Here is a 12345-nt window from a genome sequence, read left to right on the forward strand (position 1 = left end):
ATCTTTGATCAAATTTTTTAAAATGTATCTTTTCATCATATTAATATGAGAATAATTGCAGTTTATGGTAGTCCCAGTATAGTTTTCAAATATTTAAACTTTAATTTTAAAACAGTAAATTAATCTCATTAGCCAAATTAACATGTGACGAATAAAAGTGAACGGCCAAAGTTGCAAGACAGGATCCAGTGAAGCACGCCATTTCAGTGTGTGTCAGACTCAGAGAAAAAGGAGACAAAGAATTAGTGGAGAAGACAATGAAGAAGAACAAGGTAAGTGATGATTGTTGTGGCGGAAGAGTGAGCCGACAGGCAGCACGCTCAGGCGGCAATAAAGCATTGCGTGCTCACCCCCGACAAAGGCTGTTTTTTTTCCTACACTACGTGACGACAGTTGTCGGCTGGCCTGTGACTTGATTACACTAAGTTTACAAGTTCATCTTTTTAACTTTTCTTAAAAGGTGATGAAAGTGTAAAAAGTGGGAATGTTTTGCCGAGACAATGTTGCCCCAAAAAGAACCACCAAAATATTTCATTCAAATTTACTCTCAACAAGATGCGCGGAAAACGAAAATTGGAGGGAGGTAAATCATTATCGGTGATTATATGATCAAACAAATTGAAATTAATATGATTAAGTGATCCAATGAAATGAACACATACATTAATTAGTCATGATTGAGCGATAGTTATTTATATTCAAACGCATGTATGCATTTATTAATTTGGTATAAATAAATAATGCGGATAATTCTATACTTTTTAGACTAGAAGGAACTGTGGCAGGAGTCAATATATTGAAGCAACTTCCTATCTTAGCTTGTATGCGAAAGAGCAGAGCGCGTGGAAAATATTGTCTCCCATTTTTAATATTAATCGTACTGTAAGTGTACTTTTATAGGGAAATACTCATGTTAATGTAGTAATTTTACCGTATTTATCCTAATAGAATAGAATTTTAGAGCACGCCTTATGGATGGATTCTTATTTCCAACAGGAATCATACTCCCGCAATGCACACTACTAGAAAAATGTAAATTTTCCACGGACATTTTGAGCACCGTTGATATGTTTCAGATTACTAATGGAAGTTCATCGGAAACAATTCCAGCATGCATATTTGTCATGGATGCCTTTAAAAAAATCGCAGAAAGTAAAAGTGTTTCTAGATAACTAAAATAGAAAAGATATACTTGAACTATACTTGAATCACCCTAAGAAAGTTTAAACCAATTACAGAAAAGATAACTACAATAGAAACCTGTACAAGAATGGAACATGATCTATTGACTTTGCATATGTTACAATAACGAACCTCAATTGTTAAAACTATCTTCAGGCACAATTTTGCTTTTCCACAATGTATAGAGAATTGACTCTTCAACAATAAATCATAGAAATGATGAGAAGTTTATAATCTCCTCTTGTTGGCATTCATATACATTATTCACATCATACAGCTACTTACATTTAGGGCTTTCCATGCATAACATTGTTTGAACTTCCTAACTAGTTATTACAAATCCAACCTTGTCAAAAAACAAAAAAAAAAAACCATAAAATCTAATGTTCATTAGACATTTATAAGTACGCACGTAATAAATAGGGTTAAGATTAAAATAAGATAGGTCCTCGCTAGTTTGCTATTTCTTGATCCAACACTCTTCGCCTTTTACCCCGTTGTCCAGTACCATTACTCGAACTTTGAACACTAGACATTAATGCATCTCTCACGAACAGCAAACATTCGTTTGTATAATCTTTATCAGCAGCTAATATGATCACGTTCCTTATTCTCCCTCCTAAAGTAACCACTTCAGCTCTCAGAGGAGTCAATCGGAGCGATTTTAGGGTTTCGATTAGGTTAGGCATGAGATCGAACCGATCCTCGCAACAAATTGAAGCCTTGATTAACAATCTCCCATCAGATGAAGTATCATTTGATGAGAGTACGGTGATTTCATCATTTTCAGAAGGAAAGTTTGTCTCAAATTGCATGATTTTTGAGGTTTGCTCTTTTAGGTCCCTCACACGTTGAACCACCTTTGCTAATAAAGAGGCTTTATCTATCTGTGGGAAAAGGAAATTCACTCAAAAACGAGAAGAAAAAGGAATAAATATCATAAAGAGAAATCTTGGAAACTTTATTTTTGTTACTCTCTCCGTTCTATAATAAATGGTTCATTTAACTCATGCAAACCCTTTAAGAAATTTCTCTCTTCTCAAAAATTACGAGTTTTTTTTACTAACTTACCTCTAATCAAATTATGCTTACATAATTAAATGCCTAGAAGAAAAAAAAGGTAGTTAATGAATCATTATTATTTAAATAAGGGCAATTTTAGAAGAATCTACCCCAAGTATTCTTGAATTTCTAAAGCACCACTTACTTTGAAAAAAAATTAAAAAGCCTAAAAAATCATTTATTATGGAACGGATGGAGTACCTCACAAGTAAAAAAGTGAAATAACTTTCCTAATCCCATGAGTTATGAACCCTAGAACTAGACTATTCTAGCGTCATAAAGAACCCAAAGATTTGTTTTTTTAACTTTTCGGACATCTTAATATCATCATTATTAAATTTTTGGCCATTGTAAAAAGATTAACTTTGTGCTATGACAAATCAGAATTTTCTTGATTGTTCAAAGGAGAGGGAAAAAAAAAATCAATTAGGTAATTGTTTAGTTCTTCAAATTAATAAGCCATAGGTCTCACGATCCGGACCTTTAAACTATAAAATATTAAATTTGAGTTAATTAAAGAAGATTTTTAAAGGGAAATGAAGATAGTATGATTAGGCTCCAAGAAAATACCTATGAGACACTAATTTAATCTCTTCGTTTTTTTATAATACATGTGACGCTCAGATTTATGCAGACGTAAATTTATCTTAATATTCTTTACCTTGATGCTAATCTTATCAGCTTGTTTTTTGTTGCTGGATACACATTCCCCTTATCCAAAACTCCAAAAGAAAATTAAAAGATTATATGAAGTTACGTATTTTCAAAAAAAAAAACACACACACACACACACATTTTAGTTGATCAAAATTATATTAGAGTCGAACATCATTTGAAATTTATAGATTTGTAGTATAACGATTCAAATTAATAAAAAAAAATTCTGGATGTATAATCGAGTATTGATAATATTTTGTAAATTTGTCTAAGTAAAAACTAGTGAACTCTCGTGAACCCGTGGATTGTGTTGATCATCGAAACTCCACTTTAATTGTTCAGTAAGATAATTAAACGGAGTGAAGATTATTTTTTTTAATTACTACTCAATATTATTTTGCAGATGCAACAAATTAACACAAAAGGGAGAGAGAGTAAAAATTAATGAACCTTAGAATTGGCAGGAAGAAGGGTTCTGAGTTGATTAAGATGAGAGTTGATCCTCTCTCTTCTTCTTCTTTCAGCTTCTTTATGAATAATATTCTTTGAAGCTGCACCAATATTATTACCTCCATCTTCTTCAGGGTAAAATGAATAAGTAGAATAAATTTTACTCACCGGGAAATCAAGACTGTATTCACCGGAAGCCAAATAATTGTAATAGTCCAAGTTCTCCGATTGCTGCATCATGTTGATGATAATTATTCTGTATACTTACTTGGCTGAGAATGAAAGTGGGAATTAGTGGAGATAACTAATTTATAAGATGATGAGTGCCTAGGGTTTGATTGATGTGACTTTCATTCTTCTTCTTACTTTCTTTTTTGGTTGTATCTTAACTTTTATATTTAGTGGTCACATGGGTTGATGATACCCAAGCAAAGCGATTATTTTATAGTATTGAATGATATCCATTAAAGATATGCCCACAATTCTATTTTATTTGATGATATTTAAGCGCATGCTAAATTTGATATACAAATGACAAATATATTACATCACTAGAAAAAAAAATTTAGTAATATCGTGTTCTTTAATTGGACAAAGAACATATTACAAATTGTGTGATCATTTTATCTGACAAAATTGAACTGCAACGATTAGCTGTTGTTGGAGTAAAAATGCATTTTAATATCAAAATAAAAAATATTAATTTGCATGAGTTAGTGGAGAAGGTTGACATTATTTTTTGGTGTAACTTATGTAACCACTATGACATCTTTCACCACTAATTATCCTAATAAGACTTAAATATCATAACCACATTATTCCATGTTCTACCTCACTTAATAGTCCACTACTTTCTAATTTACTCTGCGAAAGAATTCTTACACCTATATATATAGAGGTGTTTGTTCTATGTGTTGTGAATTTAGAAATTTTGTATTGATAGATGAGAAGTGTGGAGAAATATTGTACTAATGAAAAAAATGAGGTTGGTGCAGTGAAGCAAGAGGATTAAGAAAAGAAAAATATTGTAAGTCTTCAACTTATTCACTACAAAAGAGAGTAATTTTATGTTGAAGAAAGGCGTACGTTCTCTTTAAACTCTTCAATTAGTCCGGTGGTGTTTAAGTCACACGACGTTGTTGGGTTGTTGTATCCTCGAGGTGATAAGTCAAGAGTTATACTGCTGGACTGGTGAAGATTATACTGCGGTCGCATTCAACCATAAAACATAGTTGCGGTTTGGTTGCATTTAGCTGCGAACTAGTTGCTTTCGCGGCGATTGGATTGCATTTAGCGTAAGTTTGGTGGCCTATAGTTTTGGTTGCCGCCAAATTACCTAATGCAACACTTTATAGGCCCATTTCGATCATACTAGCTTAGAATTAAATGTACCTTGACCATCATCCCTATTCCCTTGGACCAACGTTACTGAAAATTCCAAAAGTGCATATATATACTCCCTCCTTATGTCAATCCATTTGACTGGACATAATATTCAAGAAATAATGAAGACTTTTAAAACTTATGGTTCAAAATAAGTCTTGAATATTTGTGTATTAAATCATTTAATAAGTGAATTTGTTTAAATTAGAAAAGAAATGTAATTCATTTTAGCGTGAGTAAAGAAATAGATTCACATAAATTGAAACAGATGGAGTATTTGGAAATCACAGGAATCAACTACTATAATAAGATTGGAAAGGCAGCGAATGCGCTGCTAATTCTTCAATACAGTTTAGCTCATGAACTACGTAACTTTTTAGGTCGATGTCTGGCAAGTCCGTATAATATGTAGTTTGTTGTCAACCAATTTCTTTTCATTTTTTCATTTTATTTTTCACCCAATGTTAGGTACACAAATTGAAGGCCGATTAAATCCGAATTGAAAATCCCAATAAGGAAGTCCCACTTTCTTAGCCCGTTTGGCCATAAGAATTATTCACTTTATTCCGGAAATTTTTTTCATTTTTTTCCGAAATCAGAGTTTGGCCATGAGAATTTTTTTCACTTTTTTCCGAAATACCAAAAACTCAAAAAATTTATTTTTCAAAATAATTTCAATTTTTTCACTTTTTTACAAATATATTTCACCAAAAACCATAATTTCAAAAACTATAGCAACTCCAACTCCAACTCCAAAATTCCAAAAAAAAAAATAAATCTTTTTTTTGTATCTATTAACAAACGGGACCTTATAGTAATAAGGATAGGGACAGAAAAACTATTGAATATTATACCAGGCAGTAGGCCCTTTTTAACGTTACAATTGTAGGCTTTACAGTGAACAGCTCATTTAATGCTGGCTAGTCGTAGCCGTAGACATGTAGTATAATCTTGCGACAGTGTAAAATCACTTCCTTCTTTGGCTTTGTGGAAATGCAGTGAAAAAAAAGTAACTTTTTAACTCAAAAGTTAAATATAATGTTTTTACTCAAAAGTTAAATATAATGTTTTTACTCGAACACAAATTAAAACTAAAGAACAAATTGTTTTAATCTTGAAAAATATGTTTGAGGCAGGAGAGTTTTCTTTTTAACAAAAGGTTTAATTAATTATTATTCTGTAATAGCTCAAACATTAATAATTTTTTTAAGATCATGGTCCTAAACTGGAGAAATGAGTTTCACTTCATGAAAAGCAGCTAAGTTAGTAAATAACGTTGCATAACACAAGGTTCAAAAATAGAAGGGATAAATAGACAACAAAATAATTCTAATCCACTGAGAAGTGAGAGCTTATGTTTCTGTTAGAAGCCATAAAAAGCAGTGGCAAAAAAAGGTCATTTCCTATGAGATTAATAGATTCTGTAGCATTACTGTCTTCAGCATCAAAGCCCCAGCAAAATGTAGTAGACCAAAGTAATTGGAAGAGCTATTAACATCCCAAATATAACCCTGCAATTACCAGTACCAATATTATAATTAAGGCAATCGAAACCCGAAAAATTCCAAAGGTACTATAGAGTTATTACTCAAGCAAACTTCAAGCATCGAATGTTGCTCGAACTCTTAAAAAATGTCGTTGGACGTGTGTCAAATCCTCCAAAAGTAGTGCATTTTTGGAGAGCCCAAGCAACATAGGGTATCATGATTTTCTTTCAGAAAACAAAACAAAATAAAGAGTTTTAAGTTTTGTCCAACGACAAGTCATGATAAAATGCTTAACACAACCAAGTCGTTGAGAAATTAAAACAAAGTTCGGGTACGTGAATGGCAACACTATAGGTCAGTAACTTGAAAAAGACAGTGATAAAAATTTGTCCGAACGAGTTGAATTACACTTAACGTGTAAAAACTTTGTCCAATTGGTGCATAAAACTTATAAAGAAAAATAGTAAGTTTGTGGAGGCCTCACCCTGTGCTAAGAATATCAGGATGAACATTGTATTCTTTTGCAAAGACAAAAGGAACGATTCCTTGAGGTAGAGCTGCCTGAAAAATTAAATATACTAAACGATTACATCGGTTGATACGAGTTGTTGCATTGAACCCTTTAAACGTCTATATAACTTCCTATAAAAAAAAGAACCTTTTAGAGGTCGTTTACCTGAACTATTGCAATATGCAAAAGAACACCTCGAAGTCCAACAGCGATGGAGGCAGCAGCCATGACTGCTGGACCGGTGATGAATCTCACTGCCATAGAGAAGGTAGCAATTGTTTTTCCACAAGCAATCATTCTGGGCTGCAACGCCATAAACAAACCTGAAGTTTATGAAGAAAAAAAAATCAGTTCCAACAACCATCAATTTTACCAAAAGCATAATCCAATTCTTAGGACTTTCTGAATGTTGGCCATAATAAAAGTCATACCAAGACTAAACATTGCCATTCCAAGACCAGCATCAGAGAGAATTGATATCGACTTAGCTATAATTGCAGGCATCTCAACGTTCCACCTGAAACCAAAGAAATTAGGGCTTATTTCATCTTTGGGCCGTCGACCAAAATTAATTACGGGCGCTAGCAAAAATTATACATAACCTACACACTGATTAGGTATAGCATATGTATATTTATGTATATTACATGTATATTATATGTATACATATACATTTATCGGCTGTTATGCTCTGGAGAGGTCCAAAAATGTAATTATCCCTAGAAAAGATTATTTAATAATTAATAAATAGACCTGAATGGAAGGTGGATGACTTATATAGCCGACTATGGCTAGTTTTGGGATTCAAACATAGTAAATAGATGTATTGAAATGCATTTATGTCAAGGAAGCTTCAGTGTGCATATACCTGAATGAGACCAAGGACCAAGTGAGGCCAAAGAGACTAGAATAAGTATTCGGGTTCCTAATAAGTTTTCGCCACACCATAATCAGAATAAGTCTGGTCATAACACTAGCAGGAGGCATAGCAGTAGCCTTAGTTTCATTAGAAGTCTTGGGAAACAGCTCGGTCGTAGAGCTTGATCCGAGCTTCTTTAGCACTGGCTCTTCTCGACATCCATTGGAGTTCTTTTTATTCCCGACAGCAAACTCTTCTCGTCCAAAATCATCATAATCTAATACATGAAAAGATAAAGAAATCAACCACTAATCATATAAAAAAATACAAGACACTTCGAAGGAAAACGAGGAGCATAATATGAACTCAACAGGTTTCATATGCACAATGGAGGATACAACCTTTGATAACATGTCTGTTGGTAACACAAACTATACATATATACTTTAAGATGATAATAATACATATATTTATTAAAAATGATCACATGTTATCTCAAAAAAATAGTAATTTCTGCGATTTTTTCATTCACAAACTTCTGGATAGTTTTATCACAAAATTCTGGATTTATAATCGTGCAAGCAATAAAATAATGTAAGCATTCACACAAGGAGACAAAACAGGATCATAATTTCTGTAATTTTCCTAGGAAAATGGCCAAAGCTACACCTTAAACAAGAAAACTATAACAGAAGGCTACTCAAAAAGGTTCAACAAACAAAAACAGTTCTCTCAGAGATTTCTACAAAACAAATTTAGTGAATCACAATGTAAGAAATTCGTAGAACAAGCATAGGATCACAAGAAATAGTTGTACTCATCCGAAACAAGATAACAAAAACCAACTAAAATACAAAATAGTAAAAAACATATGAGCTTTAAGACTTGTTGGCAATATGGCATAGGATCACAAAAAATAGTTGTACTCAGCCAAAACAAGACAACAAAAACCAACTAAAATATAGAAAATAGTCAAAAACAGGTGAGCTCTAAGAATTATTGGCAATATGGCATAGCATTAAAAAAAAAAATAGTTGTACTCATCCAAAACAAGATAACAAAAACCAACTAAAATACAAAATTGTAAAAAAAAAAAAATAGTAAGACTTGTTGGCAATATGGCATAGGATCACAAAAAAATATTGTGCTCAGCTAAAACAAGACAACAAAAACCAACTAAAATATACAAAATAGTCAAAAACAGGTGAGCTCTAAGACTTATTGACAATATGGCATAGCATAAAAAAAAATAGTTGTACTCATCCAAAACAAGACAACAAAAACCAACTAAACTACAAAATAGTGAAAAAAAACAAATGAACTTTTAGACATGTTGGCAATATGTCATAGTTTAAAATTCAAGTGTGTGCCAACCTTTAGGGTGAGCTCCAATGCCAAGCTCATTACCATAGTCTCCTCCTCTAAAAACATGAATCCCTCCTTCAGATACTGGTGAAGCACTTGAACTCCAAACAAACATATGAAGATCTTTTCCACCTTCTATTCCATTATTAGCCTTCTTCTTAGTCCCCGGTCCGGACGCCGGAGAAAAAATCCCAGCATTAGCAGGTGCAGGGTACCCCACGTTCCCCCTCTCCTCATCAAATCCCAAATTACCATAATTTGATGTCCTAGGACTCATATTTACATTCTTTCCATTCACCATTGAGCACAAGTCATTATGGTTAAAACTAGAACCTCTAGGTGTTGGATTTCTTGAAGATTGCAAAGAGTAAATCTCAGCATTAGACAAATTTGATGGTCTTGGAGTCATATGTGACATTCTTGAAAATATTTCAGACCTTGAACTAGTTGATTTCCTAACAGTTACATGTAATTTCCCATCTTCACCAACCTCAGCTTGAGTTTCAAGTGCCTCTTTTCCATCTAATGATATAACATCAGAATCAATTTTAAATGACACAATTTCCCCTCCATTATCAGGAAACTGTTCAGCAATAAGCATTCTAGCACCTCTATACTCAAACAAAAAAAGCATCAAAGTGTACCAAATAATACACTGAAGAACAACAATTTGTACCATTAAGCTACCTGATTCATTACCATACATTCCCTTTAACAAAGGGATTCCCATAACTAATGTGTTTGGTAAAGTTGAAAGTGAAAACAAAGTAATAGACCATTCAAGGGACCCACTTGAACTAATTCTTGACCAAATGGCTAAAACAACAAGAACTATGACTTTTTGTAAAGTGTCAGCAGCTATAAATTTGTAGTTCATTGCATAAGGATTGTTAGAAGCAATGAAGTGAAAAGACAGTAATGGAACTGCAAAAAGAGCAACAAATCTGTTTATCCCTGAACATTGGTCTGGACTGAAAATTTTCCACCATTTTACTGAACCATAAGCTAATATCATAGCTACATATAGTGGAACTACAGCAGTTAAAACATGGTAAAGGTCTAAAAGTGAAATCATTTTTTTTTCTTTTTTTACACTCAAATGAAGGGAAAAAAAAAAAAACACCCAGATCAGAATATGGGGTTTACAAAAACTGAAAAAAGATTCAAACTTTCCTTCATGAAAATCTTTTTTTTCAAGAAAGTGATATTTTCAAGATTAGCCTAAAAGAAGAATGAGCCCCTAGAACAGAAACAACTTGTGTTTTTCTCTTCCTCTTTAACTCTTAGCCATAGGCAAATGATACAAGTAAAATATGGAAGGATAAAATAACTCTATGAGCTAAAATAAGTTCTTTCTTTTTTTCTTCTAAAGAGTGAAATAGTTAATAGAGGAAGCTGTTATTTATGAGGAAAATGTGTAGAGAAAAAAGGGAGAGAGGGTGAAAGTGAAGAAGAAGGACGAGGTTATTGTGGGAGGATGACAGAATATAGGTGATGGTGATGTATGTTCGTTTATGGGAATTAAATGGCAGACAAAGATATAAAAGCTGAGGGATTTTGGGAAGCTCTCTTTATAGTCTTTTCATGAGAGTAAAGAGAGGCGCTCTTACAGAATCATAAACATATTTACTACTACTACCACATTTATTTATTTTTTCGGATATTCGTATTGGAGCTTGATTAAATTTAAAAATTTTATATTAGGGATAAAGCGCTACCTAACATAGTGCAAACACACACTAAAAGAATAACTAAATTAACTATGAACTTCATTGCTAATCTCGAACGTAGCTAATAATAGATTTTTTTATCATCCATCACTAAATAAGATTAGCGATAGATTTTGTTGTTTAGCTATAGAATTTATCCGTTTCTAGTTTCTATTTTTTCTAATAGTGACATTTACATATGTTTAAACAAATTCATAAACTACTTCTTTATTTTCTATCTCACAATATGATTTTGTAAATATTTTTACTCTAATTTTTCTTTGAGTGCAAAACTTATACTCCTATGACTTAACAAAGCAGTATATAACTTTCAAAAGCTTTCAAGAATTTGGCCGAGCTGGCAAATAAAATTAAAATGGATAATGACGTATTAGGATCCAAATCTCAATAAAGGAAACAAAGTTAAAGTGATTTTTCTTGTCTATCTAATATTTAGTAGACATATTTTTTTATTATTTGTGTTGGTAAAAAATATCAGGTGTTCGTTCAATCAGAGGAAGATTAAATCTACATTATAATCATTAATCAGGAGCGAAGTTACTCTTAGCGAGAATTAATGGTCTGTTGAACACTTTTTACAAAAAAAAATTAATTACACGTATATCTTAAATATTACTCCTATTTTTTATGGGGATATATTAAGTATTGAATACACAACATAAATGAGATAGATTGTCTATCGACAAAGGGTGCTCGAATTGACTTTAAAGTTTCAAAGTTTGATCCTTGCCTCCAACATTATTTCTTTTTTCGTACAAAAACGGCGAAACTGCACTCTCCCCTCTTTTGCCTTGTTTAAACTTTTGTTTGCTTCCAAATACCAATTAAATTGGAAATTTCTAATCTTGCCCTCAATGTAACCTAAAAATTCACGAGCATTCTGTAATTTTTGCTCAAATTCTATATATATATGTTGAATAATCTATTAACTTGAGTTTGATATAGGAACCTAAAACTTTTAATTTTGAATATGCATATTTTATTATTTGTGTTGGTAAAAATATGCATTGGACTAGTAAAGTGCATGCCACTCTTAGTCTGTTGAACATTATCACTATAGAAAAGCATAGATATTTGTTTTGATACTACTATAGATTGTCTATCGACAAAGGGTGTTTGATTTATTTGATCCTTGCCTCCATATTTTTTTTTCGTACAAAAACGGCGAAACTGCACTCTCCCCTCTTCCTAATTTGGAAATAAATTCAATCTTGCCCCTCAATGAATGATTCTGACCATATAAATTTTCAAGGATATAACTTATTTTAATTGAACCTAGTCTGAACATTATCATTTAAAAAAGCCTTTCAATTTTTCTTAAATGTCAAAACGTGTCTCAAAACAATAGGTTCATATAAATTGAACCACGAAGGGAATATAATTTTTGAACACACAAATAAAAAGTGGATATAGTACATATAAAGGTAAGCAAAATATCACAGAAGCATCAACTTTGATTCTCCGTGAGAGGGAAAAGACCAAACAGCATCTCAGAGAAAAGGAAAGAAGAGAAACATAAAGAGAAAGTGAGAGAGCTGCTAATCAGAGAACATTGTGAGAAAATAAACCATTGTAAAGATTCCCACAACTACTTTTCTGAAAAAAATATTTTTGGGATTATTAAAAAGGGAAATATTCGAGACAGCCTTTATGACTGAA

General features: G+C 32.3%; 2 protein-coding genes across 2 annotated transcripts; both read right to left on the bottom strand.

Moving 5' to 3' along the window:
* Positions 1 to 1393: 1393 nt before the first annotated feature.
* Positions 1394 to 3796, bottom strand: LOC132049304 (transcription factor bHLH106-like). The gene is made up of 2 exons (XM_059440055.1): positions 3352 to 3796; positions 1394 to 2069 (listed from the first exon to the last, which is right to left on the bottom strand). The coding sequence occupies exons 1-2, from the start codon at positions 3589 to 3591 to the stop codon at positions 1635 to 1637; spliced, it is 675 nt and encodes a 224-aa protein (XP_059296038.1). The 5' UTR covers positions 3592 to 3796; the 3' UTR covers positions 1394 to 1634.
* Positions 3797 to 5960: 2164 nt separating this feature from the next.
* LOC132049306 (probable auxin efflux carrier component 1b) lies at positions 5961 to 10496 on the bottom strand. Its single transcript, XM_059440056.1, has 6 exons — positions 8966 to 10496; positions 7601 to 7868; positions 7164 to 7249; positions 6898 to 7055; positions 6706 to 6782; positions 5961 to 6245 (listed from the first exon to the last, which is right to left on the bottom strand). Exons 1-6 carry the CDS (start codon positions 10029 to 10031, stop codon positions 6179 to 6181), a joined length of 1722 nt encoding a protein of 573 aa, XP_059296039.1. The 5' UTR covers positions 10032 to 10496; the 3' UTR covers positions 5961 to 6178.
* Between the last annotated feature and the right edge of the window lie 1849 nt (positions 10497 to 12345).

The sequence above is a fragment of the Lycium ferocissimum genome, chromosome 3 (assembly GCF_029784015.1).
Source record: "Lycium ferocissimum isolate CSIRO_LF1 chromosome 3, AGI_CSIRO_Lferr_CH_V1, whole genome shotgun sequence".
Taxonomy (NCBI): domain Eukaryota; kingdom Viridiplantae; phylum Streptophyta; class Magnoliopsida; order Solanales; family Solanaceae; genus Lycium; species Lycium ferocissimum.

Coding starts and splice junctions, on each gene's coding strand:
- LOC132049306 (XM_059440056.1), bottom strand. CDS start 10,031: ATGATTTCACTTTTAGACCTTTACCATGTTTTAACTGCTGTAGTTCCA. Junction 7,056..7,163: donor AATGGCAATGTTTAGTCTTG/GTATGACTTTTA, acceptor CATAAACTTCAG/GTTTGTTTATGGCGTTGCAG. Junction 6,246..6,705: donor CCTGATATTCTTAGCACAGG/GTGAGGCCTCCA, acceptor TGGTAATTGCAG/GGTTATATTTGGGATGTTAA.
- LOC132049304 (XM_059440055.1), bottom strand. CDS start 3,591: ATGATGCAGCAATCGGAGAACTTGGACTATTACAATTATTTGGCTTCC. Junction 2,070..3,351: donor TTCTTCCTGCCAATTCTAAG/GTTCATTAATTT, acceptor CTTTTCCCACAG/ATAGATAAAGCCTCTTTATT.